The sequence below is a fragment of the Physeter macrocephalus genome, chromosome 4 (genome assembly GCF_002837175.3).
Source record: "Physeter macrocephalus isolate SW-GA chromosome 4, ASM283717v5, whole genome shotgun sequence".
NCBI classification, from domain to species: domain Eukaryota; kingdom Metazoa; phylum Chordata; class Mammalia; order Artiodactyla; family Physeteridae; genus Physeter; species Physeter macrocephalus.
Genome location: NC_041217.1, coordinates 29,435,859 through 29,463,203, shown reverse-complemented (window position 1 = coordinate 29,463,203; position 27,345 = coordinate 29,435,859). Strand labels below are relative to the sequence as shown.

The 27,345-nt window shown below is 35.5% G+C and overlaps 1 protein-coding gene across 1 annotated transcript in view; it reads right to left on the bottom strand.

Moving 5' to 3' along the window:
* The window catches only part of HMCN1 (hemicentin 1), a 554,195-nt gene that overhangs the window by 160,738 nt on the left and 366,112 nt on the right, over window positions 1–27,345 (bottom strand). Inside the window, exons 47-54 of the mRNA XM_024133815.3 lie at window positions 23,906–24,019; window positions 23,231–23,317; window positions 14,991–15,182; window positions 11,286–11,459; window positions 9,895–10,008; window positions 8,915–9,060; window positions 4,946–5,096; window positions 3,415–3,609 (exon numbers count right to left, since the gene is read on the bottom strand). Of these exons, the coding sequence (XP_023989583.1) occupies window positions 3,415–3,609; window positions 4,946–5,096; window positions 8,915–9,060; window positions 9,895–10,008; window positions 11,286–11,459; window positions 14,991–15,182; window positions 23,231–23,317; window positions 23,906–24,019 (1,173 nt within the window). The remainder of the gene's footprint in view (window positions 1–3,414; window positions 3,610–4,945; window positions 5,097–8,914; window positions 9,061–9,894; window positions 10,009–11,285; window positions 11,460–14,990; window positions 15,183–23,230; window positions 23,318–23,905; window positions 24,020–27,345) is intronic.

Sequence of the window (27,345 nt, the reverse complement as noted above, 5' to 3'; positions counted from 1 at the left end):
AAATGGTAATAGGAACATACATATTGATAATTACCTTAAATGTAAATGGATTAAATGCTCCCACCAAAAGACACAGACTGGCTGAATGGATACAAAAACGAGACCCATATATATGCTGTCTACAAGAGACCCACTTCAGACCTAGGGACACATACAGACTGAAAGTGAGGGGATGGAAAAAGATATTCCATGCAAATGGAAATCAGAAGAAAGCTGGAGTAGCAATTCTCATATCAGACAAAATAGACTTTAAAGTAAAAACTATAACAAGAGACAAAGAAGGACACTATATAATGATCAAGGGTTCGATCCATGAAGAAGATATAACAATTGTAAATATTTATGCACCCAACATAGGAGCACCTCAATACATAAGGCAAATACTAACAGCCATAAAAGGGGAAATCGACAGTAACACAATCATAGTAGGGGACTTTAACACCCCACTTTCACCAATGGACAGATCATCCAAAATGAAAATAAATAAGGAAATACAAGCTTTAAATGATACATTACACAAGATGGACTTAATTGATATTTATAGGACATTCCATCCAAAAACAACAGAATACACATTTTTCTCAAGTGCTCATGGAACATTCTCCAGGATAGATCATATATTGGGTCACAAATCTAGGCTTGTTAAATTTAAGAAAATTGAAATCGTATCAAGTATCTTTTCGGCCACAACGTTCTGAGACTAGATATCAATTACAGGAAAAGATCTGTAAAAAATACAAACACATGGAGGCTAAACAATACACTACTTAATAACGAAGTGATTACTGAAGAAATCAAAGAGGAAATCAAAAAATACTTAGAAACAAATGACAATGGAGACACGACGACCCAAAACCTATGGGATACAGCAAAAGCAGTTCTAAGAGGGAAGTTTATAGCAATACAATCATACCTTAAGAAACAGGAAACATCTCGAATAAACAACCTAACTTTGCATCTAAAGCAATTAGAGAAAGAAGAACAAAAAACCCTCAAATTTAGCAAAAGGAAAGAAATCATAAAGATCAGGTCAGAAATTATTGAAAAAGAAATGAAGGAAACAATAGCAAAGATCAATAAAACTAAAAGCTGGTTCTTTGAGAAGATAAATAAAATTGATAAGCCATTAGCCAGACTCATCAAGAAAAAAAGGGAGAAGACTCAAATCAATAGAATTAGAAATGAAAAAGGAGATGTAACAACTGACACTGCAGAAATACAAAAGATTATTAGAGATTACTACAAGCAACTGTATGCCAATAAAATGGACAACCTGGAAGAAATGGACAAATTCTTAGAAATGCACAAGCTGCCGTGACTGAACCAGGAAGAAATAGAAAATATGAACAGACCAATCACAAGCACTGAAATTGAAACTGTGATTAAAAATCTTCCAACAAACAAAAGCCCAGGACCAGATGGCTTCACAGGCGAATTCTATCAAACATTTAGAGAAGAGCTAACACCTATCCTTCTCAAACTCTTCCAAAAGATAGCAGAGGGATGAACACTCCCAAACTCATTCTATGAGGCCACCATCACCCTGATACCAAAACCAGACAAAGACGTCACAAAGAAAGAAAACTACAGGCCAATATCACTGATGAACATAGATGCAAAAATCCTCAACAAAATACTAGCAAACAGAATCCAACAGCACATTAAATGGACCATACACCATGATCAAGTGGGGTTTATTCCAGGAATGCAAGGATTGTACAATATACGCAAATTAATCAACGTGATACACCATATCAACAAACTGAAGGAGAAAAACCATATGATCATCTCAATCGATGCAGAGAAAGCTTTTGACAAAATTCAACACCCATTTATGATATACAGTCCTGAGTACAGGACTTTAAAGTTTGCCAGAGCAAGAGAGACAATGATCTTTCTCAAAAAGATATACTAATATTCTTTTATACCTGAAAAAAATACTAATTTTTAGAGGGGGGATAAAAGTAAATAAAATTCTCTAATTAAAAAAATTTTTAAATATAGTCAATTTGTCATTTAAAAATATTAGCACCAGACCTCTGGGGTAGGATGGCAGACTGAATACATGTACCTAATTTTGTTCTCTCCCCAAATCCCACTTACAGACAGGAAAGGTTGTTTTTTTTTTTTTTTTAAAGGATGTAAGTCCATAACAATAGAGAAAACAGCAACAAAGTTTTGGAAGCTAAAAAGTAGATGGTGCAGTGGAACTAGGATCAGACCTGAGAAAACGGAATCTCAAGTCTGCAGGGGGAAAGCAAGAACCAACCTGATTGACCCCACACAATTCTCAAAGGTCTCAGTATGGGCAGTACCAGGTGTCTGGACATGGGAGTGAGAGTTGGTGGGTTGAAACAAGGAAGACCAAGGTGGGAACTCTGAGAAGTCACTCATGCTACCAGGCACATGCAGAATCTACTAAACTGCAGAAGTCTGGAGGTTTATTCTCTGGAAAGGTTAAGCCAAGGGCTTTGACAGGGGGTGCCAGGCCCAGCTGAGGGAAATCGAGTCTATATTTACAGAATACTGGAAGCAGAGACCCCCCAGTCCCCCCAACTCAGCTCCCACAACAAAGGCAGCCAGAAACATCCTTCAGCCAGATTGGAAGGCTCCTCTCTAGAGAAAGTAAAACAATTCCAGAAGCACATAAATGTATGAACCTAGGAGAGGGTCCCCAACAACTAGCCTATCCAAACTATCTCATGTAGCTCAAAATTGACAGGACTCGGGAGGGGGAAGGGTAAGCTGTGGTGAAGTGAGAGAGTGGCAGGGACATATATGCACTACCAAATGTAAATTAGATAGCTAGTGGGAAGCTGCCGCATAGCACAGGGAGATCACCTCTGTGCTTTGTGACCACCTACAGGGGTGGGATAGGGAGGGTGGGAGGGAGGATGACGCAAGAGGGAAGAGATATGGGAACATATGTATATGTATAACTGATTCACTTTGTTGTAAAGGAGAAACTAACACACTATTGTAAAACAGTTATACTCAAATAAAGATGTTAAAAAAAATCTTTACTATTGATTTACGAGAAATGCATTTAATAAACTGAGTAATAACTATTTGCAAATATATTCTAGAATTTATCATTAATAATGTACAGAAACAAAACTGATTATTTCATCACACTATTTAGAAAAATGGAGGCACAAGGGAGCCAAAGGACTTTCTTAAGTTGATAGAATGATCCCATAGTAGATATGAAAATTAACTAGGTATTCTATCCTATGTCATATTCTCAGCCTAGACTCTCCTAGCTTGAAGCTACATAGATACCACTGGCATTCAGTATCCTGTGTCAGTTAAATTACAAGGCCAGAAAGTCAATCAATTTGACTGGTCTAATAAATGAGAAGAAACACATTTGATAGAGATTCAGATTTTCACCCTGTTCCTAGCAATCTTTACCTGGTAAAATCAATACTCTATCACTTGAGGTCAGAGGGTGGCCATCTTTATACCATGTCAGTGTAGGAGGAGGAGCAGCGTTTGTCTCACAGTAAAGAGAGATGGGATTGTTGATGATCACATCCTTGGCTTCACCACTCCTGCCAGTATCCAGCATGTTTCCTATTTCCCAGAGCTTGTGAAAACTTGGAGGAACTATGGAGAAAAGACATGAAATTTGGGACTCATGTAAATGACAGTGTCAATCCATTAAAGAAAGATCTTGGCTGTATTTTCACAAGAGTGATTTGTACTTGTAATAAATTAGACAATGTGAAAATATTTTCAAGTACTTATACACCTACCAACTTAGCCCTTAGCTAAAAAAAAGTAGTAGACAGAAGTCAGAGCTGGTTCTCCAGTGGAAGAGCAAGAAGTATGGAGCTCAGAATGTTGTGCTCATGCTTTGCTCTCCATTTCTGTTCAAAGGCTCTAGCATTTAGAAGATAAAATGTCCTGCTCTCAGGAAGGACCTACTATAATAAACATGGTTAAAGAATATGATCATAGCAGGGAAGAGTAATTTTGAGAACTCATAAAAAATACTAGCTCAATAGAGCATTTCCCAATGATTTGTCTTATTCAGAAAACTAAAGAAGTTATGCAGCCAAGATTAATAAGTCTATTAAAAAATATAATGGGACATTCTCAAAGTTTTCTGGGTGACAAGTATGAACTTTCTAAAAGGTAATTTGCCTGTACATCAAAAGCACTGCAAAAGTTTGTAACACTTGACCTAATATTTCCATCATTAACAACTTATGAAAAATAAAAAATGTACAAGAGTTTTAGGTATAAAGACATTCAATGAAGCATTATATATGAGTAGTAAAAGCTTGGACACACCCAGACATTCAACAATAGGAGTCTGGTTAAATAAATATTTGGATACTCAACTAATAAAACAGGTATAGTTATTAAAAATCATGTTGAGAGTAATAATATCAACAATAATAGCAAATATCATTTCTTAAGCATTTTTCTAAGAGTTTTATATACTTTATCTTACTTAGTACTCACCACAATTCTACAAGGCATTAATTCTAAAAGTGAGAAAATGGGGTTTAAAATATTTAGGTAACTTGCCCAAGTCACAAAGCTTGAAGGAGCCTAAATCATCATTCAATTCCAAGTGTGACTACTTTAAATTTTGATATAATGTTACATTAGCTTTCTGATAAACTTCATGATATAATATTAGGGGAAAGCTAATGTAACAGAGAAGTATGTATTGTGTGATCCCAATTTATAAATGAAGTATACATTTACAAAAATATATCAGAAGGAAACACATACAGATAACAGGTAATCCTGAATGATGGGATTATTTTCGTCTTTGCTAATTTCTTGAGTCCAGGTTTTCAATAATGAATTTATATTATTGTCAACAGAAAAAAAACCACTATTTAAAATAAACCAAGTCAAATCTCTTTTTCATTGCTTTGCCAGATCATATAAATTAAATTACATACAATAAGCATATTAGTATTACCTTGTATATTCACATCAAAATCCAGCTCATCTTCACCTGCGATATTAGATGCTATACACGTGTATCGTCCAGTGTCTGATATTTGAGCCTCTCTGATTTGAAGTGTGTGTCCATTGGCAGCAATAGTAACATGATCATCTGCTTTAAGGGGCTGTGATTCAATTATAATAATGTTATCATTAAGTACTCCAGTAAATCCTCTAGGGCACCATGCAGTTGAGAGTTTTTATGATTCTTTAATAAGTAAAAATAAAAATTTAGGTGAAATACTCAAGACAACAATAACAATTTACTTTGAATAAGCTGTTTTTGAGTAATCATGTCTTTATTTATTGAAAATTGTAATTCCTATAGTTTACATCTGTGCCAAGTGTTTCTGGGTGGTGCATTTATAAATTATTTATGATGAAAAATGTTCTTAGGTGCCATATCCATTTATCCATGTTGGAGAAAAATAACTTCAGCTGATCCCACATTGTAGTAAAAAAGTGTATCTTTTCTTACTATTTTGTAGCAAATGTTAGAGTTTTATAATGAAAGATTGAAGGCATTAGCATAGTCTGATTTGACTTAAAAATCACTATTGCTCATTCAGAAACATCATTACTTCATAAATGAGAAAATTTAACCTAGATATATTTATATTATGATGTTTTATTGAAAACATTACCGACATTTAATAGGACATTTCTCATCTTCTAAACCTTTCTGAATATACTAAATTCCCTCTTATTCCTTGAAAATTTTAGTTCCTGGCTCACTGTTACTCCTTCCAATGATACTCTTCTCATAATTCTTGGTGATTTCAATACCCACATAGACAGTCATCCAATGCTTTGTGCTCTCAGCTCCTTGACCTCCTCTCTATTTTTTTTTGCCCCAATACTCTCTCAGCCACTCAATAGGAGAGTCATACCTAGAACTTATAATTACGAATAATCACATCTCTTCAGAATCTCAGTTTCAAGTTCTCACCTTCTGACCACCACCTCTTAACTTACTAACTCTTTTCCTCTAGAATCCCCAACTCCCATAATTTCTTGATCCCATGGGAGGACCCAAAATTCACTGAACTTGCAATCTTTTCCCTATCACTCACTCACTCTCCTGACCCAGAGGTCTATTATGGCAATCATTCCTTGTATCCTTGTATAAACTTCCATTAAAAAATCAACTCCTTTGCCCCCTCTCCCTTTATTTTATTCCCCTAGCAAAACTGGTTAATACCAGTTTCTGTCCATTCTGAACATCCTCTGATCTACTCGAGAACATTCCTCCAGCAACTGTGTCCTCTCTCATGTGAGTCATCATCAATTGCTTTCTTTCCACTGGATGATTTCAATGTGTATACAACAGTATAATTTCTGCATTAAAAAAAATCTCATTAGACTGCAGCCTAACTCCACATTTTTCTATTCTGCTTTATAGCCAAGGACTTTAAAACGTTTTCTACCTTTGCTGTCTCCATTTCCTTCCATCTTTTCTTGAATCCTCCAATAAGGCTTTCACCATCTCTACTTGACCAAAATGATATTGTCAAGGTCACATGACAAGTGACATCCATATTGCTAAATTTACTGATCAATTCTCAGTCTTTATTTTACCTGATCCGTGGGATTTAACACGGTTTAACTGGTCTTTATTTTGAAAACTTTTTTTCCTTATCTTTTAGGACACATCAGTCTCTGCCCCACAACCTCTAAATGTATGAGTACCCCAGGGCTTGATCCTTGGACCTCTTCTCTTTCTACCTAAACTCACTCTCCTAGTGATCTCATGCAAAACCTTGGACTCATCTTTGACTCATCTCTTTCCCTCATATCCTGCTACCACCTTCATCCAAGCAGTCACCATCTATCTCCTGGACCATGGCAATAAATTCATTTCTGGACCCCATTCTTCTTCAACTAGTAAAGAAGCCAATATAATCTTTTTAAAGCCTTAAGTCAGATCACATCACTCCTGTGTTCAAAATTTTCCAGAAGCTTTCGATCAGAATAAGGCCAGCTGATCTACAAGCAGTATGATTTAACTCTAGCTCTCACCTTTCTCTGTGTTCCCACTGATCACTGCACTCCAGCCAAATGCCTCAGGGCCTTTGCCCCTTTCTAGTCTCTCTAGAATATTTTCCTCTCAGATATCTTATGTCTGCTTCCTTCAGTTTCTGTGAGTTTCTGCTCAAATATCACCTTATCAGTGAGGCCTTCCCTATTGTAAGAGATCACACCCCTCACACTCACTATTCTTCCTGACTGAATTTTCTTCATAACATTTACCTTATCTGGCACACTGTATGCTTTACTTGTTTGTTTAGTTTCCCCCTCCCCCCCAAACTCCGTATGAGCAGAGATTTTTGTCTGTTTCCTTCATAGCTGTATCACCTGCACCTAAAATAGTGTTTGGCAAATACTATGTGCTCAATAAATAATTTGGGATGCAATGTATCATTATTAACATTATATCACTTATATAAAAATAGTATAATTTAAACTTTCCATGTCAAAGGAAAACTTCAGAGCATGAATAAACAAAACACATAGATTCTATCAAAACTTATTGTGGTTAATGCTGCCAATATTTTTGTTGGCTTTTCTCAAAAACACTGTTTCACTCAAGTAGTGTTGCTTATCTGAGAAATGAATTAGCAGAAGAAAGGATATGGAAAATAAACAAAAACCAGTATTTTTTGTACACATTTTAGGGGACCAATCCCAAATCTTGAAAAATTCAGCAATTTAAAGCATCATAATTGGATCAATTTCAGTCTGGATGTGAAACTAATTTAACTATTCATTATGAAATTAAAAAAAAAAAAGCCCTAATTCCTAGTACAAATCTAGACTTTATCCAACTTTTATGTGTGTATGTGCTTGTGTATATGTGTGCATGGGTATAAAATGCAAGGAATGAAAAGGTTTTAGGTAAAATTAAAAATAAAATATTAAAATTTGAAAGGTGAAAGTAATTGTTTCCATGCAAACTCATATAGAGTTGATATTGTACCATGAAGTGTGCTTGTAGTCAGAAAAGAAACTGTAAACAGAACATGGTGGGAGTTCCATATTTTTCCTTTTGCAATGGCTTCCAGATGAAACTTGCTTATTTTATGAGATATTTTTTTCCTGGCTGCCACGATTGCAAAATCCATCTGTGATCTGAAATAATAAAGTTATATCTTTCTGCATCTTAAATCATGACTCTGACCTGAACGTCTACAACTGGAGTTTGACTGACCATTTGGTTGATTATGTGTAAAACAGGAAAAACATCAGCTTAGCTATGTCACATCTGTATTAAGCAGAGTGTTAACAGCAGCTAAAAAAAATCTATTTTGGTCTTAAAACACCAGCACATATGTTTTTAAAACATGCATGCTAGAAAATAAGTTGAATGAGAAATAAGGGCGTGTGGTCTGAAAGCCAGATTACTTAATTGAAGGATGTGTCTTTTATTGAAAGTTCTTCATTGCCCCCAATTAATTGTATTGAGCACTTAATCATCACATTTAGCTTATTTTTTTCATCTTGGAACATTAAAAATGTTACCCTTTGTAAAAGAGTTAAAGGTATTTAGAGAAAGTTCTGAATAAACTTAGCACCTGTGTTATACCTATCATTCTAATCTGGCTCAGCACTGTCTTCGCGTTTCTTCTCCACAAAGTTTACTTACTCCGAAAAATCACAGAGCACAAAAACCATTCCCCAGTGGGAAGGTGGCTGGATTTTCAAAGACAATTGCTAACGTGTATTAAAACAGTCCTTCAAATTTTAGAGTGATGAAATAATACTAAAATTGTTGAACATGGTTCCATTTTTTTTTGCAGTTTTATACTCTAGGAGCATGGGATTGTGCTAATTTTAAGGTCACATTGATTCTCTAAGTTATCTGTGTCTGGGTGTTTTGTTTTTTAATTTAACTGGCCATTTTAGCCTATAAAAAACCATCAGCAAATGAGAAAACTTGACTGGCCTGTCCATCCTTGTACCAGCTGAGAGAGGCAGAAGGAACTGCATAGGCTTCACATTCCAAGGTCAGGGTGTTGTTTATTTTGATCTTCACTTCTTTGGGGGAAAGACCTGGCCCCAGGAGGTCGCTTTTACTGATTATGGGTGGAACTGCATAAACACGAATATTAAAGTATTAAACATTAGTTCTTTTAAATGGAATGACATGGAACACAGTGAGGATCACTTAATAAGAAAACAAGGAAATAACTTAGGCATCTTCTATGCTCTCCTTTCATCAAGGACCCAAGTTAGCACCTTATGAAATGGCAGTGTTCATATACAGAATGTGAAGAAAACTACCTTTCTCCCCTCATCATTATAATACTGCCAATGAAGTTGGTGTCCTTCACAGAACAGTTAGTTTAGGTTGTTCCAGGTCCCCAGACACAGTCTGAGTATGACCCCTAGAATGCATTTTATTAGTCACTAAGGGGAATGATTCAAAGAACAAAAGACAATCAGAAAGATGCTCTTCCTTTTAAAAAACAAAATTCTGAAATTTATTGCCTATCAGTGGTAGCATTAGTTTTTTTTAATAGGTCAATGTACAGTGGATTAGTCCAAAGTCACTGACAAACTCATTGTAGGCTGTTGAATAGAGCATATATATTTAAGGAAGAGTTTTGTGCGTGCAAATACTTATATGCAGCAGAATTCAGAAGAGGGTAATTCACAAGAAAAAAATAGAGAAACTTAAGGAAGTGCCACTGACAAGTTCTCCAAAAAGTTGAAGAGAGCAGATTCAGTGGGCTTTCGCATCTTTAAGCAATTGAAGTCATGGGCACATTGCTTAATTCAACTTCCATCTTAATGAAGCAAGCTGGATAAACGATAAACTTTAATGATGAATATAAATAATTATGAACCCATAATGAAAAACAGAATTGAAAAAGTTAGAAAACCTGGAGAAAACTAGGAACATAGTGTTCTTTCGGGACTTACTGTAGACCTTCACTTCATAGTGCTTTATCATCTCTCCCGCCTCATTAGTGGCTACACAAGAGTATCTCCCAGCACTGTCCTCCCGTGCATTTAGGATCTGCAGAGTCCTACCTCCTGAAAAGCAATGGAACACCAAAGAATCTCTGAAGTCACAGTGGCAGCAGGGTTTGCACAAACCACCGGGTTTTAGTTCTTACTATTTATACATTTCTTCTTCTCTATGTCAATTCTGTAAGAGACATCTGACATAGACAAACTACAATACAGATGGGCATTACTTGGTGGATGGAGACATTCACTAAGTCCACGATGGTCCTCTGTGGTAATGACTCTCAGGCTCATTCTGACGCTCCCCTACCTCTCTGCACACACTGTAATTAAGGTTCTTATTTTACTCTCTTTACAAATAGGTCTTCTGCCTCTGTCATCTTCTTCCTCTCATCTACCTGGCCTATCAGTAGAGATTGATCTTGCTAAAACACAATTTTTATTATGGTATCTTTCCTCCTAAAAATCTTCAGTGGTTCTCAATTGACTAAAGTCAAAACTCTCAAATCCAGGTATTTAAAACATGACTCCAACATTCCTTCCTGATCTTATCTCCTACCTGCCCCCTTCCCTGCCATACACACATGTACACACAATGTCTCCACTCAAGAAGGAGGTGAGGAGTCCGTTTATTATTACTTGCACATAGATATGCCATTCTCCTTCGTACTTTCCCACACTAGACATCCTGAAGGATCTGAAATCTCTCCTAACTCATTTCCAACTAACAAAATTCTATAACTTTCTTTAAGGTTTGGTTCAAGTTCTGTCTATGACAAAGCATTTCCTGACTGCTTCAGCCCATGGTGGCCATTCCTTCTTTTGAATTCTTATAAAACTTGTCACTATCCCATTTATCATAACTATGACTATTCAGAACCCACGATTATTCATGGATTCCTGTTGTTAATTAACTTTCACATGTATTATCTCTATAAATTTCTTACAGCCAGTGATCATACTTTTAAATTCTTTCTGTTTTCATACATATTGTCAGGTATTAAAGAGGAATATATAAACTGTCAATCTAAATACTAACCTTCAAGGTTCAATTAAACAAAAAGTGAATTTCTACTCTTTTTGGCATTCTACATCGTATTTGAGCAATTAATTACACTGTAGTATTTATTTACTTGCCTTTTATTTACTTTATTGGTCTTTCAAAAAGTAATTATTTGATAACTTAGATTACAACATACATACAAAATATTAAAAAATAAGATAGCAATAGTACAATACCACAAACAACATTAAGTATTTTTATAAAAATAGTCAATGATTCTGTTCTTCTGCAAAAGTAGATGGCACAAATGCAACTTGGGCATCTGAAGTAAGCTAATTACCTGGAAGAATACGGATATTTCGGTTGGATTCTAAAGGAGTTCCATTCTTAAACCAGGTGATGGTGGCTGGGGGATATGAATAAGCTTCACAGACCAAAGATGTGGGGCTGTTAAGGATAACAGTGACATCTTCAGGGATGCCATCGCTATCAACACCAGCAATTGTAGGAGATACTGAAAAAGATTTAAAACTTGATCAAAGAAATATATTCAGAAATTTCTTTATTTGTACATTTCTAAGTTTCCATAGTACTTATTTGTGTAATTCCATTCCCTAACAATTACAGAAACAATTGATTAGTGTTCTCATTCTACACAAAAGCAGTGAGAACCTCAAAAAGCTCACAGAGTAATGGAGGAGATGACACATAAAAAGGAATCATAACACAATGTAGTATGGGCAAAACTGGGAATTTTGGTGCAGGATATATGGAGGCATGGCATCCAATCCAATCTGAGGTGTGGGGTGGTGTGTGGACTCTCATTAGGGAAGATTTCCTAATGGAGTAGATTTCAAACTGAGCCTCAAAGGACTGGTGGTGGTCAGAAGGTGAAAGAAGGGAGACTACTAGGAGGAGGGAGCATATTGGGAGCAGAGTAGTGTAAACAATGAGGGGCAAGCAGGAAATATATAGAGGATGGATTCAAGGTGGTCAATGTTGGAAGCAGGGGAAAGACAGACAAGTACATTTGTTCCATAAAAGATAGTGAGGGCCTGAACTAGAGCAGTGAAGAAAGGCATAAAGAGGAGGGAGCAACTAAAGAAAAATTTAGGAAATCAATTGGCAGGATTTGATGATAGAATTTAAGGGGTAAAGAAACCAACGTCAAAGATAACTTCCAATTTTATTGCTTGGGAACGAACCTAGGTAAACTTCAATGAAGCAAAATAAATAGAAAATATGGAAAGATTTGCTCACTTAGGAGGGGAAGATAATTTGTTCAGTCTGAATATCTTGAATTTTAAGTGCTAGTGAGAATTCCAGGTAGAAATGTCCAACAAGCAACTGTATATAGAAATCTGAACCTTGGGAGAAGGATCAGCGTTGCAGGTATGGATTTTAAAAAGTCTCCAGTTGATAAGAGATGATAATTAAACCTCTGGGAATTAAGTTTTTGTTACTTGATGCGAATATCTAGAGTAAAATGAACACTGAAGTAAGGACAAAATGTGAGGGGACTTAATGTTTAAGAGACAGATTAAGTAAGGGTCCATAAAGGAGGGAGAAAGGGAGCAACCAAAGGGGTGCAAGGATAACTGGGGAAGAGCAGTGTCCAGGAGAAAGTGATACATAATATCCAAACATTAAGATAAGGACTGAACCATGTTTGTTGGATCTAACAACAGGGTAGTCTTCACCACAGCAGTGTCAAGAATGGTGTGGGCAGAAGCCCATATTTAGTGGGACAAGAAGTATAGACAGGGAGTAGTGACTATATGAAGTGATGGAGACAGTACAAGGTAAAGCTGAAGGTAAGGCAGATGGTGGGCATGACTGGCAGACCAAAGAAGGGTGAAAGATACAGGATCAAGGGCATAAACAGAAGCAGTAACTGTGAACAAAAAGGATAACACCCTCTGGGAAAAGAAAGGGTAAAGACACTGAATTATGGCTGGGTAGATTGGAAATTCCCAGTGCACACACCTGAATACCCTCAACTTTATATGAAGTTGGTGAAAAGAAGACTTGAATTCAGATCCCTCATCTTCAATGAATGAGGGAAAATTATAAGGAATAAGTAACTAGGAAGGGGGTAGGAGGCAGAGGAAGGAATATAGTCAGAGAGCATGACTTGAGATGCCTGGGGTAAAGAATAAGTGATCTCCACTGGAGAGAGTCCTCAGGGAGCTAATGTCTCTTGGGAAGTCAGATTTCAGTTACTGAAAGGAGCCAGAAAGAGTTTTAAATCAGGTTTCCAGAGGACAGGGATAGGATTTGGACATGAGCCAGTATTGGGAGGTGAGTCAGTGGTAGGAGGAAGGAGGCGTGAGGAACGTAGAGCTCTAAGAGAAGCAATGGGCTACAGGAGAGGAGAAGAAATCCAGGGCGGGGCATTTGCCTTTCATATGCTGATGGCTGATGGGCATGCAAAGAAGACAGGTGTGTTAGGAGACAACTGGCTCATGAACTCTCATTCTTACTTATCCATGCATCTGTTATTCGCTGCTATGTTAGGTGCTGGGGCTATATCCTTTTCAAGATAAAAAGGGTTCTGTCCTAGGGAGTTTATAGTTTTATGTAATTATTACTTACATATACTATTTATTTGACACTTATTAATACATTATCCAGTATTCCGACTTAACATTTCTGGCCTATATATCTCTTCTACTCAATTAGACTGTAAGCTGCCTGAGGGCTGTGTCCTGTATGGGAGTTTCTATGTATGGGACTACATATTCCCCCAGTCTAGCCAATAACTATCAAAACATACAAACAAACAAAAAATTGCAAAAGTTTGCATCCTCAATTATAGGTCAGTTTATTTAAGTAGAATGAAATGTGTTTTGATATTAGTAATCAAATACAATACATTTAGGTGGTGCATTTTAAATTTCTAACGTGAGCAGAAATTAGGAATCTATTTTAATATCATTTCCAAGACATAAGTATAACTTTAATGCTGCAGAAACTGAATGTGTAGTTATTTCATCATTCCTACTCCATATTTTTTCATGATGTAGTTTTTATTGCTCTCAAAGGGCTTGATATTCAAATGTACAAGCTAATCTGTATTAAATCAGAAGGAAACCATGTGAGATTTAAAACCTACACTTGTGGTTGCAGTCCACATTTTAATCTAGGAATCTTCACAGCTTATCACTGACAAAATAGAATTTACACATTATATATTAATTTCAAGGGGAGGGGATTTATCTGGGAAAAATAACTATTAATTAAATGGCAAAATTTCTAAATTTGCAAGGTCCAGGTAATTTACTGCACAGCAATACCTGTCAACTTTCTTCCTTTAATATTTTTTAGGGATTAGTGAGTTAGCAAATGACACAGATAAACACACAAAGACAGATGAGCAGCATATTATGTTAAGAAAAAGAAAATCTACGGTAGTTGCTCACCCCAGCGGGAGCAGATGTTCTGCTCACAATACTGCTACATAAGTTGGCAAAGGGAAGGAGGGGAAACGTGTTTTAAGACAGAGGAAAGCACACTTCTAAAATAAAATCATTTTAATGATGGTTTGTTTTGTTTGAACCCTTCAACCTCGCAAGGGACTGTGTTAATTCACTATTGCTCATGAGCAAGAATACAATTTTGGTGTGCTTGTCTGCATCTCCTCTCCTTCATCATAGTTACCAACAGAGATTTCAGTATGGGCAATTACCAATAATGGCAGAGTCCCACAAAAAAATGATAAAACATCTCACGGTGATCCTCTTTCACTGTTGACCTGCTCCTTTTTGACCAGTATTTATTTTTCCTTTACTACTCCTTATTTAATGTCTATCTTGTTCATAGTTGTACTTCGCACAAAACACAGTACCTGGAATATAGTAGGTATGCCAAATGTAATGAATGAATGTATGAATTAATAAAAGAAAACCAGCAAATGTACACAAGCACTGGTCCTTCTTAAATAATGAAATTCTATGGTAGAAATATTAAGTAAACAGAAAAAGAAGAGAATTTAGCCTATTGCCATGGCTGATTCTTCAAGATTTGCAGCAATGCTTATACCTACCCAACACATTAAGACTGAAACTTCTGCTCTTGTCACCAGCTGTATTAGAAGCCAAACATGTATATCTTCCAGTGTGTGACACTTGGGCATTGGTAATCTGAAGAAAACGGCCACCAGACATAAGATGATGGGTGTCATTTTCTTTGAGGAGCTGCCCATCTTTCTGCCATGTAATTTCTGGCACTGGATTCCCTATAACAAAAAGCCATTTCTGAGAGTTGGCTAATAATCATATGTCTACAGTTGGTAACTAAAAGGATGCATTTTCATTCATTTCCCTTTTAAAATATTCCACTTCTGAAACAATGCAGTAGCCGTTCATTTTAAAATAAATTTGCAAACATAACTGAATTTATAGTAATAATCATGCTATGATTTAAAAAATCTATAAGTGAAAGAGTTATGTTAGTCTCTGTGTTTAACTAAATTTATACCATACCTTAGGCTATTACAATTAAATGTTTTCATAGTAAAATACACTTAAAAAATAATGGAGCATGCATGTTTACTAAAATTATTACTCATGAATACCTCTGCATTCATATTAAATTTTTAAAGAAGATTTTTATTTTTGAGGGAAAGATGTAAAAAAAGGAAAAAAAACTTTAATTAAACAATTCAACAAGCAGATATGTATACCAGGATTCTAGCATAGATATATAGGTAGGTAGAAATATATATTAATTATTCCTTTAATGTTTATAGCCTAGAGAAAAAAGATCTTTCATATTTTTTATGGGACTTTTGTTAAATATTAAGTTTTAAATTGCTCATTTTTTTTTTGAAAATTTAAAACTATAGAAACAAGTTCTGTTAGGAAAGAGGATTAGGATGATATCATATTAAGGCACAACTGTATTGACCATGGAGCTTGTTCTATGGCCCTGCCTGGGCAGGAAAGCAAATTCACAGGCCTACCCAACTGCTGAGTATAGCACACAGTCCTATCCAACTAGGAAGTATGACCAGAGAATCCAGGTAACCCAGGCCTATTCTACAGTTGCACTTGAGTAGGAAACCAAACCATCAGTCCTATCCAACTGTTCCCAGCCAATGGCACCCCCTGCCCTGACCTCACATCTCAGGCAGAGGGAGTGGCCTCACCCAAACAGAGACCCTGAGAGAAAACCCCACCTGCCCAAGGATGCTACCAGCTGAGCCATCCAGAGTCCCAAGTTGAGCTGAACGGTGAAGGACAATCTCTGCTGAAGCAAACCTGTAAAGTCTGGAATCAGAGACCCTTTACTCAAGTGTGCAGATACCAATACAAGGAATCAGGTAAACATGACACCTCACAGGAAACTAATAAAGCTCCAATAACTCAATAACTGACCCTAAAAAATGGAGATCTATGAACTGTGAAATCAGAATAATACTCTTAATCAAGTTTAGTAAACAAAATGAAGAAAACAATGCATAAACAAAATGAGAAGTTCAACAAAGGAAAAGAAATCATAAAAATCCACAATCAAACAAATGAATACTAGAGCTAAAGAATAGAATGACTGAACTAAAGAATTCAAAAGACAGCTTCAACTTCAGAGCTGATCAAGCAAAAGAAAGAATCAGTAAACTAGAAGATAGTTCATTTGAAATTATCCAGTCAGAGGATCAAATTGAAAAAAGAATGAAAAGTGAAGAAAGCCTACAGGAGTTATGAGATACCATTACAAAAACAATATACACATTATGGAAATCCCAGAAGAAGAGGAGAATGAGAAAGGAACAGAAAGTATATTTAAAGTGATGATGTCTGAAGACTCCCCAAATGGACATCCAGACTCATGAGGCACAAAAGATCCCAAATAGATTGAACTAAAAAAGGGCTACACTGAAACACATTATAACTAAATTTTGAATGTAGTAAGAAGAAAACAACACATCACATACAAGGGAACCCCCCCCTAAGAGTATAGGCAGATTTCTCATAAGAAACTTAGAAGGCTAGGACAGAATGGCATAAAACATTCTAAATATTGAAAAAAAAAAAAGCCTGTCCACCAAGAATACTATAGCTGGCAAAATATGAATGACAGATAAAGATTTTCCCAGACAAACAAAAGCTGAGGGAAACAAACAAAAACAAAAAAACACACCAGACCTGTCTTACAAGAAATTCAAAATGGCATTCTCAGGTAGAAATAAAAGGATGCTAATTAGCATCGTAAAATCACATAACTGTATGTGCAAAACTCACTGGTAATGGTAAATATGTAGTCAAAGTCATATTCTCTAACACTGTAATGGTGATATGTAACTCAGTTTTAAAATTTAAAAAACAAACATTTTAAAAATAGCTATCTACAATAATTTGTTATTAGATACACAAAATAAAAAATATGTAAATTGTAACATTAATAACCTAAGATGTGAGAGGAAGAGAAGTAAAAGTAAAGTTTATGTATGCTATCAAAGTTAAGTTATTATTAGTTTAAAATAGGATGTTATACATATAAGATATTTTATGTAAGCCTCTGTTAACCACAAAGGAAAAAGATCTTTAATAGCTACACAAAAAGTTATGATAAAGCACTCAAAGCATATTGCTAAGAAAGTCATCAAATGACAAAAGAAGAGAAGGATAAGAAGCAAGGAAGAAAGGATCTACAAAACAATTAAAAAACCCCAATAAAATGGAGATAGTAAGTCCTTACCTATCAATAATTACTTTAGATGTAATGGATTAAATTCTCCAATCAAAAGACATAGAATAGCTAAATGAAGAAAAAAAAAAGCAAGATCCAACAGTATGTTGCCTACAAGAGACTCACTTTAGCTTTAGAGGTACATGTGAACTGAGAGTAGAGGGATATAAAAAGATATTTCAAGAACATGGTAACCAAAAGAAAGCTGGGGCAGCTATACTTATATCAGCCTAGACTTTAAGCTAAAATTGGTCAAAAGAAGCAAGAGACAATGAAAAATCTATCAGGAAGACATAATACCCGTAAATATTTATGCACCCAATATTGGAGCACCTAAATATATAAAGCAAATACTAACAGAGCTAAAAGGAGAAATAAGCAGCAATAAAATAATAGTTGCAGACTTTAATACCCCACTCTCAACAATGGATAGATCATCCAGTCAGAGAATCAATAACAAATCAGAGATTTGAAAATTACCATAGACCCAATATACCTAACAGACACATACAGCACATTCTATACAACAAAAGTAGAATACACATTCTTCTCAAGCACACATAAAACATTTTCTAGGATAGCTCATATGTTAGACCACAAAACAAATCTCAGTAAATCTAAAATGATTGAAATCATACCAAATGTCTTTTATGACCACAATGATATGAAACTAGAAATCAATAACAGGAAGAAAGCTGGAAAATACAGAAATGCATGGAAATTAAATGACATACTGTTGAACAACCAATGTATCAAAGAAGATATCAAAAGGGAAAAAAAATTTCTTGAGACAAATGAAAATGGAAACACAACACACCAAAACTTAAGGGATAGAGCACAGGCAGTTTTAAGAGGGACATTTATACTGAAAAATGCATACATCACAGAAGAAATAAGATCTCTAAAAAAAACTAACAGTACACCTCAAGGAACTAGGAAAAAAACAGACTAAGTCCAAAATTAGCAGAAGGAAGAGAATAATAAAAATTAGAGCAGAAATAAATGAAATACAGTACAAGGAAACAATAGAAAAGATTAATACAACTAAGAACTGGTTCTTTGAAAAGATAAAATTGACAAAACATTAGCTAGACTAAGAAAAAAAAGACAGGACCCAAATAAATAAGATTATAAATGAAAGAGGAGACATTACAACTGACACCACAGAAATACAAAGAATCATAAGAGACTACGCTCAACAACTATAGCCAACAAACTGGACAACCTAGGAGAAATGGGTAAATTCCTAGAAATATACAACCTATCAAGACTAAATCATGAAGAAACAGAAAATCTGAACAGACCAATTACTAGTAAGGAGATTAAACCAGAAGTCAAAACCTCCCAACAAGGAAAATCTAGGACCAGATGGTTTCAGTGATAAATTTTACCAAATGTTTAAAAAGGAATTAATATCAAGTCTTCTCAAACTCTTTCAAAAAATTGACGAGGGAACATTCCCAAACTCATTTTACAAGGCCAGCATTACCCTGACACCCAAGTCAGGTAAGGACACCACAAGAAAAGAAAACTACAGGCCAACATCCCTGATGAATATAAATACAAAATTCTCAGAAAATACTAGAAAACTGAATTCAGCATCATATTAAAAGGATCATACACCATGATCAAATGGTATTCATCTCTGGGATGCAAGGATGGTTCAAGATACACAAATCAATATATACATTATATCAATAGAATGAAAGATAAAAATAATATGCTCATCTCAATAGATGCAGAGAAGCACCTGACCAAATTCAACATCAATTTATGATAAAACATCTCAACAAACTGTATATAGAAGGAACATTCCTCAACATAGTAAAGGCCATATGACAAATCTGCAGCTAACACCATACTGAGTACTGAAAGACTGGAAGTTTTTTAAGATAAAGAACAAGATGAGGGTGCCCACTCTCATCATTCCTATTCAACACATTATTGGAAGTCCTAGCCAGACAATCCAGCAAGAAAAAGAAATAAAAGGCATCAGAATTGGAAAGGAAGAAGTTCTCTCTATTTGTAGATGACATGATTATTTATATAGAAAGTCCTAAAGACTCCACCCAAAAACTGTTTGCTTTAAACAACAAATTCAATAAAGTTTCAGATACAAAATCAACATTAAAAAAATCACTACATTTTTATACACTAACAACAAATGATCTGAAAAAGAAATTTTAAAAAAAATCTCATTTACGATAGCATAAAAAAAAAAGAAAACTTAGGAATAAATCTAACCAAGGAGGTGAAAGATCTCTACATTGAAAACTATAAGACATTGATGAAATAAAAGAAGACACAAATAAACGGAAAGATATCTTGTGTTCATCGATTGAAATAATTAATATTGTTAAAATGTCCATATTACCCAAAGCTATTTATAGGTTCAGTGCAATCTCTATGAAAATTCCAATGGCATTTTTTACAGAAATGGAAAAAAAAATCTTAAAATTTGTTTGGAATCACAAAAGACACTGAATAGCCAAGGCAACCCTGAGAAAGAAGAGCTGGAGCCATCACATGTCCTGACTTCAAACTACATTACAAAGCTACAGTAATCAAAACAGTAAGGTACTGCCATAAAAAAGACACATATACCAATGGAACAGAATCATAAGCACAGAAATAAACCCATGCATATATGATCAACTAATATTAGTCAAGAGGGTCAAGAATACTCACTGGAAAAAGACAGTCTCTTCAATAAATGGCAGTGGGAAAATTGGATACTCACACGCAAAAGAAGGAAACTAGACCTGTGTCTTACACCACTCACAAAAATTAACTTGAAATGTATCAAAGGCTTAAATGTAAGACCGGAAACCATAAAACTCCTGAAAAAAAACAGAGGGACAGGGACTTCTCTGGTGACGCAGTGGTTAAGAATCCTCCTGCCAATGCAGGGGACATGGCTTCGATCCCTGGTCTGGGAAGATCCTACATGCTGCGGAGCTGCTAAGCTTGTGAGCCACAACTACTGAGCCAGTGTTCTAGAGCCCGTGAGCCACAACTACTGAGCCCGCGTGCCACAACTACTGAAGCCTGAGCACCTAGAGCCTGTGCTCCACAACAAGAGAAGCCCCCACTCGACACAACTAGAGAAAGCCTGCATGCAGAAATGAAGACCCAACACAACCAAAAATAAAATAAAATAATAAAAATAAAAACAAATTAAAAATAAACATTAAAAAATAAATAAAATAATAAAAAATTTTTAAAAAGCAGCTGAACTTAAAAAAGAAAACACAGGGACAAAACTCCTTGACATTGGTCTTGGCAATGATTTCTGTGATACGACACCAAAAGCATAAGCAACAAAAGCAAAAACAAATGGGCCTACATCAACTAAAAAGCTCTATACAGCAAAAGAAAACATCAACAAAATTAAATGGCAACCTACAAAGTGGGAAAAAATATTTGCAAAGCACTGTCTGATAAGGGGGTTAATATCCAAAATATGTAAGGAACGCATATAACTCAATAGCAAACACACACACACACACACACACACACACACACACACACACACACACAAAGGATTCAATTTTTAAAATGGCAAAGGACCTGAATAGACATTTTTCCAAAGAAGATATTCAAGTGGCTAACAGGTAGAAGACAAGCTGTTCCGCATCACTAATCATCCAGGAAATGCAAATCAAAACCACAATGAGATATCACCTCACACCTGTTAGAATAGCTATTATCCAAAATACAGGAAATGACGTGTTGATGAGGATGTGGAAAAAAGGGAACCCTTGTGCACCTTTGGAGGGAATGTAAATTGGTATAGCCCCTATGGAAAACAGTATCAAGGTTGCTCAAAAAACTAAAAATAGAACTACCATATGTGCAGCAATTCTACTTCTAGGCATATATCCGAAGAAAACGAAATCACTATCTCAAAGAGACATCTGCACTCCCATGTTCACTGCAGCATTATTCACAATAGCCAAGACATGGAAACAGCCTAAGTGTCCATAGATAGATACTGGATAAAGAAAATGTGACATATATAAAACTATACATATAATTTAATATTATTATTAAATACTAAATATTACTATATAATATATAATACTAATATTATTTACTATATATATATAATTTAATATTATCCAGCCATGAAAAAAGAAGGAAATCCTATCATTTGTGACAACACAGATAAACCTTGAGGACATTATACTAAGGGAAATAAGTCAGACAGAGAAAGACATACTGTATGTTCTCACTTATACGTGAAATCTAATAAAACCAAACTCATAGAAACTGAGAACCCATTAGTGGTTATAGAGGTAGGAGGTTAGAGGTGGGGCAATGAGTGACGGTGGTCGGAAGGCACAAAGTTCCAGTTATAAGATGATAATTGTGATTACAGTTAACAATACCATATTGTATAATTGAAAGCTGCTAAGAGAGATAGATCTTAAAAGTTCTAATTACAAGAAAAAAAGTTGTGTAGCTATGTGCAGTGATGGATGTTAGCTAAACATTGTGGTGATCATTTTGTGTGTGTGTGTGAGTGTGTGTGTGTGTATAATCACCTTAAACTTATGCAATATTATATGTCAATTATATCTCAATGAAACTGAAAGAAAGAATAAAAAAGAAATATCTTAAAAAACCAAATGTCAACGTTAAAAAAAAAAAAAAACTGGAAGGCTCAAGATGGGATGCTACAAAATTTAGGCAGCTGTTCTCTATGCAATAGTTGTTACCACATCATTGCAAGAAAAAAAAGAAAACAGGTTAAGTAATAGTATATGTGACACTTTTTATATCTGTCTTTCTTAAAATGAAAATATTTCCTTGCTTACTTAAATGTATTGCTCATGCAAGGCATGTAAACAACGAAATAAGAAATTAATAGAATCTTCCTTAAAACACTTGCTTTCTATAAAAAGTATGGACTGCTCTAGTCATTCCATTAAAACTGCAAGGCTGTGCCTTTACTAAAAAGAGTCTTGAATACATTCTCTTAGAGATTTGTTTATTTTTATTACATGCAACACAATGATTCACTGGTAAAGCCAGTGAAACTGGGTTTAGAATTTTCATTTTTATTTTTACTCTTCTCCATTTCCTTTGTAATATGCAAACATGTTTACAAAAGGTGACAATTTTGATCTTGGGTAATTCCCACTATCAGTGATGCTATACTTTCACCAAAATTCCTATTTCTTTGAAATAAAATTTAAGAAAACAGTAAAAAGGAAAGGAGGTACAAACATAGGGAAGGAAAGAAAAAATAAGAGGAGGTAGGACAGGAAATCTTACCCACAAGTAGGAACAGGATTGAAAAAAAGAAAGAATAATTTATTGAGTTGAAGGAAGAGACTAATGTGTCTTTTTCTCTCTCTCTTCCTTGCTTTCCTTCCTCCCCTACTCCCTCTCTCCTTCCCTCCTTCCTTTTTTCAGTGTAGGAATTTCCTTTTTATCTACACAGAATCTGAAAGGTTTCCTCCTATACTTCTACCATCTATACTGGGCTAGAATTCAAGGTCAAATGCTTGATTTTTCTCAACTAAGAGATAAGTGGAGGCAATGAATAACCAGTGAGTTGAGCAGAATTGCAAGAGCTGAGCCCCTTACCTGTCACTTCACAAGTCAATGCAACACTCTGTTTCTCTTTTACCTTCACATCTTCAAATGTATTTTCACCCACAATGTGAGGTGGTACTAAAAAAAAAAAAAAAAAAAAAAAAAAGACAGAAAAAGTAACAGTTCTAACAGCAGAATGGTTATTTATAGGCATCTATTTTCATATTTTTTTATTAGGCTGTACCCTTTAAAACAATCCCTCCAAATTCTCATTATAATTTGTTTACTAGAATAATGTTATCATATTGTTTGATCAATTCTAAAATATACTATAAAGTTATATGTCATAAATTCAATTATAATGAATTTTATTGTATATAAATCATAAAATCTGGATAAATATGTCAACAAGTCAATGAGTAACAAAATCTATTGGACACTTATTTCTCCCTCTATAACTCTGATAAGCACTCATATTAAACAAGTTATCAGAGTCTTAGAACATTGTTGAACAATTGTGAACTGATAAGACATGGCATTTCAGCCATTTTAATCCAACTGATTACGTACAAACCATTCTAACATTGAATTCTTGCCAAGAGTGACAGTACAGGGGCCAAAGAATACATAAATGTAAGTTCAAGCTGCAGATAAATTTTAACTCTGCTTCCAGAATGTATTTAAGACAATTTTATTTTGTCTAGATATTGTAAGTTATATAATTACCTAATACTGAAAGCCCAAAGGTTTTTCTTTCTTCACCAGCTGCATTCCTTACAACACAAGTATACTGGCCAGCATCTTCCATTCTGGTCTGCATCAACCGCAGAGTCCTTCCTCCTAGAGAAGCAAACCACCAGATGACGCAAAAAGAAATCTGTAACTTTACAAGTTTGCCGTGTAGCACTGAATTTCGGGAAAATTTAAGCAATTCACTTCAAAGGCCTTTAAAATGCATTTATGTCAAGCTTTTTAAAAATATCACATGTTTTAAGGCTATACGAAGCAGAATAGATAATTCAGAAGAAATTTCTGATTTAACGGATAAAAAAAGTTAATACAAACCTAGGTGACAGCAAGTAAGAAATGGAGTTTCACAGAGGTACTGTTTGAACATAATCTTGAAAGGTAAGTATTCTTTAACACAGAGAGGAGTTAAGAGACACCACTGTAGGTAGAGTATGAATGAGGATCTAGAGGTAGAAAGTAGATGTGAGGTGTGGCACCTAAAACAGAACAGGCGGAGAAAACAGTGAGCGATGAGACTAGTTGGAGTATGACCAGATTCTGCGGGCCTTCGAATGCTATGCTAAGGAATTTAGACTTTATTGTGTTCACTAAAGGCTGTGGAAGTACATAAACAAAAAAGTCATGCTCTGATTCGTGCTTTAGAAAAACAACTGTGACAGGATGTTTACAAAAAGATTCCCAGTTTGCAGTGGAACACATGAAAGGGGAACATTAGAAAGAGGACCACACCAACTACCCAGATTGGGATGACATCAGTATACAAGGGATGAATGAAACCATGAAGACTGACTACCAGTTTTCAATTGAGTTTCATGGAATTCTAGAACTATTTATATCAAAGTTTATGAGGGTCACTTTGTTCATTAGCACGACTCTGATTTTGTTCCTCTTTATATTTTGAACTTCTATGTAATGAAGAAAGATTCTGGTAGACTGGGAATGAAACTGATATGGTGAAGGGTGTAATTTGGAGGAAAACTCCTATTAAGGACTAAGGAAGAGGAGCCAGCAGATGAGACTGAAACAAAGCTGGCAGAGAACAAAGAGACATACTGAGAGAGTAGAGTCCTTGAGGAGGGGGAAGGGTAAGCTGGGACGAAGTGAGAGAGTGGCACGGACATATATACACTTTGTGTGCTTTGTGTCCACCTAGAGGGGTGGGATAGGGAGGGTGGGAGGGAGACACAAGAGGGAGGGGATATGGGGATATATATATATATATATATGTATAGCTGATTCACTTTGTTATACAGCAGAAACTAACACACCATTGTAAAGCAATTATACTCCAATAAAGATGTTAAAAAAAAGTGTAAATCATTTCTTAGGTTTTGTAATAATTTTCCACTCGGTGTATTTTTGCTTAGTACCCTGAATTTGAACTAAAAACCCTGAAATGGTTAAACATAAAATTTTCATGTAAATATTCACCTGGACTCTGAATTTATCAGGAGTTTCCATCTGCTTTATGTTCTTATAAACACAAGCCCTCATTGAGCTTTTCCTATAAGCAACTTACTCATCCTCAAACCAATGAAAGGTGAACTTAGTAGTATCTTATTTAGACAGACAAAACTGATTACCTAAATTCAGTCTTTTTCCCCAGTTGAATTTAAGCAAGCAAAGTTGAATACAGAAATTCCCTAAACATGTCAAAAAACTTATGTTAATTAGGAAAGGATTCAACGCACTCACTGCTACTTCAGATTAGTGAGACCATAATATGATTCCAGTTGAGAGATATTAAAAAAATACAACGTTTATGAGTCATGGCTGGCTCTGCAAACCTCAGCCTCATAAATCTCATGATCTTTCCTTTCTCTTTGTTTCCTGGTCCTCTCCCTTATTGCAGTGAAAGACATAAAAGGGTTGGACGGTAAATTATACTTAGATGGAGACATTTCTCATACCTATTAAATTTTTATAGCAGCTATCTGTTGTTGGCAGATAACTTCATAACAATGATAGGACCTTCAACAAAGTACTTCTTTCAGAAAAGCTTGACTTAACGTCTCAGGAGGACTAATCTTAATGAAACAGAAATGTGCAGCCGATCAAGGAACAAGCGAGTCATACGCCATTCATCTGATTCTCAGTCATCGATTGCACAACACACATGTTCAGACTGTAAAACTGAATGACTCTTCTGGCAGCACCACAAGGTGAAGTACATTTAATGTGTTCGCTCAGGGATCTCCAGCTGCTAGTCAAGCAAAACAAAGCTATACAATAAAACCAAAACACTACTCCTGTGGATCTATAATAAGCCAGAGTACCTCATTTTTTTTTTTTTTTTTTTTTTTTGCGGTATGCGGGCCTCTCACTGTTGTGGCCTCTCCCGTTGTGGAGCACAGGCTCCGGACGCGCAGGATCAGCGGCCATGGCTCACGGGCCCAGCCGCTCTGCGGCATGTGGGATCCTCCCGGACCAGGGCACGAACCCGTGTCCCCTGCATCGGCAGGCGGACTCCCAACCACTGCGCCACCAGGGAAGTCCCCAGAGTACCTCATTTTATCTTGCCTTTTTCAGTTCCAGGAACCCTGATGTAGTTATTATATTTAAAAAGAGTTCCTACTTTTTCAGCAATTGAGAATTAAAAAAAATAATAATATAAGAATGATTATAAGAGAAGAAGATAATGTGTTCAGGTTTTTGGTAACCAAACTGCAATGAAATCTTTGCCATCAGTATGCATTCCTTAAGATCAACAGAGGCAGGCAGTCCTTCAAAAATGAAAGCATTATAGGACATAGGAAAGTCTCCTAGGATAGAGAGACCCAAATCTTTTATCAGGTTGTCTATGGCAAATAACAACAAACATGTATTGGATGCTTAGGATATAAGCAGGCACTGTGTTAGCTGCTTTACACATATTAACTCATCTTTACAAAACCCCCTAAGAGGCAAATATCACTAGTATCCTCACTTTACAAGTGAAGAACTGAAGTTAGCAAAGTTAAGAAACTTGCCTGAGGTTATAAATCTAGTATTATAGGCAATAGATATAATAATTATAGCCATGTATATTCCTCATTAAGCCCCTATCATTTATAGACCAAGATCTTGAAGAAACAGAGGGACCTTAGGCTATTTAGACCTAATTCAAATACTAGGAAAGTATCTTTTCTGAAAAAGCCTTCAAAAGTGAGAATTTAAACTTTGAACAAATTTAGGGGCAGGGAGCTTTTTACCTCTTAAAATAGCTCTTCTTGACTTTCAACAATACAAATATTTTTTAAAGTTGTTTGTATTCAGACCCAAATCTGTCCCTAGAATTTTCCATACATTGGTATTACTTTTAACCTCTGGCACTAGACGGAACCAACATAATCTTTCCTACGCCATGGCTCTTCAAGTATTTAAATGTAATTTTCACTATGTTGTCATGAGTTACACAAGGTTTATTTTTTCAGGTT